The 5,121-nt window shown below is 39.6% G+C and overlaps 1 protein-coding gene across 6 annotated transcripts in view; it reads right to left on the bottom strand.

Moving 5' to 3' along the window:
- Positions 1 to 5,121, bottom strand: part of LOC107670743 (serine/threonine-protein kinase DCLK2-like) — a 62,476-nt gene that overhangs the window by 23,385 nt on the left and 33,970 nt on the right. For all 6 annotated transcript variants that reach the window (XR_001632118.1, XM_016463506.1, XM_016463471.1 and 3 more), the window contains exons 4-5: positions 3,151 to 3,258; positions 2,924 to 2,980 (exon numbers count right to left, since the gene is read on the bottom strand). Coding sequence is in view for 5 of the 6 variants with exons in the window: in XM_016463506.1 (XP_016318992.1) it covers positions 2,924 to 2,980; positions 3,151 to 3,258 (165 nt within the window). In the remaining variant the exon portion in view is untranslated. The remainder of the gene's footprint in view (positions 1 to 2,923; positions 2,981 to 3,150; positions 3,259 to 5,121) is intronic.

Here is a 5,121-nt window from a genome sequence, read left to right as displayed (position 1 = left end):
CTAGCTCCCCCTAAACCTATTATAAAATATGATTATTTGTCTGCTAAATTACTACTGTAACATTATAATAGATAATAATAATGTCCTTTATACAGTATTTTGGGTGATGACTGATGTGCAATGTGCTGCTGCTGCTTAACTAAGTAAACAAAGACAAAACTACAATAGCATATTTACAGATGAAACTGACCTGCACTTGAAACCCTGAACAGCAGGCCTAGTTTTGCTTCTCTGCTTCCACCTGTGTGCTTCCACAGTCCACTCCATTCTCTCTCTCGCATTGCATTCCCAATCATGACTAACTGATTCATGATTTATTAGAGATTCATTATCGAATGTCGAATTCGCCAGGCAATTAAATAATAACAATAATATTAAAAAAGCGGGCCAGATCGGCTGCCAGGCCACCGGGAATTGTCCCGGTTCTCCCGATGGCCAGTCCGCGCCTGATTTCCACAGACACTCAGAACATGCAGGATTCATATATTGTCTTTTTGCAGCTTACTTTTGATTTAATCGTCCAAAATGTGGCATATTCCGTCCGCGTTAGGCTATAGGAATTCCGTTTTTATGACTGGATTCTACGAATCAGTCTGTGTTTTCCGCATCGCAGAAATTATAGGGCCGTATGTCTCAGAGTAATCAGTGCAATTTGGGAAATAAATCAATTAAATCTGTATGTGGATGTGTGTAAATATTCAAGTGTAATCCCCTTTGTAATCGTTAACATTTTCATAAGTAACTGTAATTTAATTACACATTTTTTCTTAGTAACTGTAACTGATTACAGTTACATTTATTTTGTAATTAAATTACAACAACTAGTTACTCTAGCTGTTGACAACACTGTTGACGACACATGGTTACCATTCACTTAGAAACAGTGCCAACATTCTGTGTTCTAAAATAAAATAAAAAAATCATATAGCTTAAGGATTATATAAATGATAACAGAATGATCATTTTTGGGTGAACTATGCCTTTTATGCAGAACAAGGCATCTTTTTTCTACCTATATAATACATAAAACTGAAGTCTTATTCTTATGTTATTGTACTTATTCTCAACCAAGGGGGCCGGGGTCCACTAAGGGGCATCATAATGACTTAAAATTACTTAAAATAAGTCAAGCTTTAATAAAAATGTCTCAGAAAGCTATGGATATATCCTTATTCAGTAAATCCCAAACAACTGAACAAATAATTCAAATTCATGGGTTAAAAAGAGTGGGAACCTTGAAGAGCATTCAGCTTAAAACTTATGGAATCCTGAAATGTAATGATTTAAATTGTATTATTAATTATAATTATTTTAGTTGCTTATTTTAATATATGGACTCCCATAGTTTGTGTAACCTTGTCTTCACAGCTGATATACCAGAGGAAACCTACTAGCCTTGTCACAAAGTTTGAGAACCACTGTGTTAGTGTACATAATTCAAGTTCACATGTACATTTGTCAGAAATACTTACATTCCTTTAGGTATATAGATAAAATGAACTGCTGGCTAAATGACAGGAAAAATTAACGTAAAATTGTGAAAAGAAACAACTCCATATGAACAGAACTACCACTCAGAAAATGTGTACAGCTACATATGTGTGTGCAGCATAAGTCTCCTGGGCCCAGAATAAGTCTCTTAACACGCAGACACAACAAGGCTTCACATGAACCACTCACCTGCAGCCAAATCCACAAGGCTAAATCCTAGAATTGACTAGATCATTGTAAAAGGCCACTTTAAAATAGTGTTATAAAAACAATTAAAACACCGTTTAATAGATCATGTCACCCAGATACAGTAGTAGTAGTAGAAGAATTTAGAAAAAAAAAAAAATAATTATTCACATTATGGAGTGCATCCCAAGTGCGTCAGAATCCGCAGAGAGCAGGGATTTGCAGAAAAGCTGCTCTTGGCATTTCCCGTTGAGTTTGTCGATGGGGGCATGAGCAGATTTCTCCCCAGGCATGCAAGAGAGCCCTTATAGTTCACGGGCACAGGAATTTAGGGTGTGTGTGTACTGCATTAGCCCTTCTAAGCAGAAAGCAGATGATGCCTGCATTTAGTGTACACATCCAGTTTGGTATGTCTGATAGATTAGAGTATGTGCATGCCAGGGTTCGGGGCAGTGGCCAGCGAGGGAGTTTTAAATAGCTCTCTGGACTAGCTGATGGATTTGGAAGGCCATGAAGGAGAGCTGTTAGCATGATTGAATGCTGCACCAAAGGGTTAGAGGTCATGTACAGCTCATTCCATAGATGAATGTCCTTTAGGTAAATTCAACATCATACGTGGAAATTCATCAAGAATTTCATATGGCTGTTAGATTCTCTAATTGTCAGTTCATAGGTTAGTCTTGGTTATGGTAAAGGCAACAAGAACTAGCATTTAAGTATCAGTTGTTCATAATGTAATGGATATGGTTGTGATTGAAAAGAAAATTAACACATGACAGCCTACTTTTTACTTATCAACGCCTATTTGGTATTTTTAGCTTGGCAGAGGGCACTGTTAAGATATGGTCACATTAGCTAAATTTTGCTGACAAAAAAGATCCATTGACTATTATCAAAGACTTTCAAAGCAAGCAACTGCTGTCAAGTGGTGAAATCATGTGACCAACCTGAAACAGTTGTGAAATCTGCATGGGTAAAACTTTCGTCATCACGCTAAAAATTTCAGCTCGCAAGGACTCCTACTGGAAAAATTCACTGAACAAGGGTTAAATGTGACCACACCTTTACTCAGTTCACATGTGAAGAGGTTAGCCAATCATAACTGAAGTGATTTACCTTTAGAAGTCTTAAAGGTACGGTAGCAATACTTTTGCTTTAATTCTAAGGGTCAAAGAGAAATTGGAAATGGTCACGTAAAACTACATTATGACCATTTTTGGTTCAATAAACCGTGAGAAATACTTACTTGGTGATTTGACTGGAGATTGGCTATTTGTAGAGAATTGTACTGCTGTTCTTCTCACTAGAGCAGGGAGGAAAGCAATTTAACAAGGAACAGAACAGAAAAAATGACAGGAAGAGACATGTGAGTCATCACAGTTATTGAATGCTGTTGTTAAGGAATGTTACATTTTTAAACAAATGTTTATGTGGTAACAGGATTGTGCTAGTGGTGGTGCAGTGTATCCTCACCAGATCCAGGGGATTTGCTGCGGCGGGTGGTTCCTGGACTTTTACTACCAGAGTATCTCACAGGGGGAACAGAACGAGCAGAATAGGAGGACTTGAGGACCTGACATTCTGGACACAGAGACAATATAAATGAGCAAGGAATGTAAATGCTTGTCTTATAATGTCGCATGATGCCTCTTTTGCAAACATTCCCAAAGACACAAGAAAAAATAGGAGAACTTTTTGTCTCCACCCATTCCAAATAATTAATCCTGTTGCCTGGTTGACTAATTGTACATTACATTTCAAAAGTTTGGGGATTTTTAAAAATGTTTTTGAAAGAAATCTCTTACACTCACCAAAGCTGCATTTATTTGATCAAAAATACAGTAAACAGTAATATTGTGAAACATTTTTACAATTTAAATTAATGGTTTAATAAATGTAGCTTATTCCTGTGATATCAAAGCTAAATGTTCAGCATCCTTACTCCAGCCTTCAGTGTCACATGATCCTTGAGAAATCATTCTAATATACTGATTTACTGCTCAAGAAACATTTCTTATTATCATTAATGCTGAAAACAGTTGTGCTGCTTCACATTTTTTGAAACATCAATACATGTATTCATTTTTATTTATTTATTAATTTTTTAGTAACAATAAAAGTATGGCAGTGTTGCCAGACATAAGATAATCATTGTATTTGTACGATAAGTATCGTATTTGTATGATACTTTTGACCTCTGTACGATGTATGATCAATAATGAAAAACGTCTCAGGTTACGTATGTAACCCTGGTTCCTCTAGGGAACGAGACGCTGCGTCGGAAAATGCTAGGGGAACGCCTTCTGTGACCACGCTTTGAATAACATGTGAAATCAGTCCAATAGCTGAGCGGGACGTCACGGGCGGGTGACGTCATGACCAGGAAGCTATAAAAGCACGTGCGGCGGAGCCAGCGTCAACTTCAGGAATGAGGCAAGCGCTGGCAGGGATGCCGGAAGTATGGCACCGAGACGCAGCGTCTCGTTCCCTCGAGGAACCAGGGTTACATACGTAACCTGAGACGTTCCTCTTCAGGAACTCGAGCTGCGTCGGAAAATGCTAGGGGAACGAGAATGCCCACGCTGCCAGACTTCCAAATCTCTGCCTAGTGTGGAAGACTGCACAGCTAGGGCGAGAGAAGTAGGCGGGGCCCGCCATCCCGAAGGCCAACTTCTGGAGGAGTGAATCTTGACCCCCAAAGGAGAGGGGAGATCAGAGGACTCGAGGCTATGGAATAGCATCCTGATCCACCGCTTAGCATAAGCTTCTCTGGCCGGAGGCCTCGGCCTCAGCGCATCGCAGAGGAAATAATCAGGCCTGAGACCCAACTCGGCCCGGCCAGAACAGGGATACTAACAACAGACGGGCCTCATCCCGGCGCACTCTCTCCAGAACTCCCGGGAGCAGCAAAATCTGAGGAAAGGCGTACAGACGAAGCCTCGGCCAGGTCTGTACCATGGCATCCAGCCCCAGTGGAGCTGGATGAGTTAGAGAGAACCAGAGGGGACAGTGTGATATCATATGAGTCTATTCCTCAGAATTAAATGCAATCAAACAACCAGATGAGTAAATACGGTCTAGTGTAGTAAGATTCACATCAAAAACCGAAATGATGTAATATATGCGCTGCGCGCGAGCCATTCAGTCACACGAACAACATCAATCTCCTAAGAGAAAGAGGGCCGCAGCACTCACTCAGAAGGGGAAGAACCGCAGCGCGGGCTTCCAAGCCCCGAGAACGAGCTCTAGATCTAGAAAACACGGGTGGAGAGTCATTAGTAACCCTTTGAAATAATCAATAATTTTTTTTTTTTTTGGAAAATTGTGTGAAAAATTGTATTTTATGGTCAGTCACAATTGTAACCGGAGGGATAATGTGTATACTGAATTAACATATTTCTGCAGTCTTAAAAATTGTTATATATCTTAGCCCAGCTATTTTAA

Source organism: Sinocyclocheilus anshuiensis, unplaced genomic scaffold (assembly GCF_001515605.1).
Source record: "Sinocyclocheilus anshuiensis isolate Anshui unplaced genomic scaffold, SAMN03320099.WGS_v1.1 scaffold145, whole genome shotgun sequence".
Classification (NCBI taxonomy): domain Eukaryota; kingdom Metazoa; phylum Chordata; class Actinopteri; order Cypriniformes; family Cyprinidae; genus Sinocyclocheilus; species Sinocyclocheilus anshuiensis.
The sequence above is the reverse complement of the archived record's forward strand: the minus strand, read 5'-3'. Positions and strand labels throughout refer to the sequence as shown.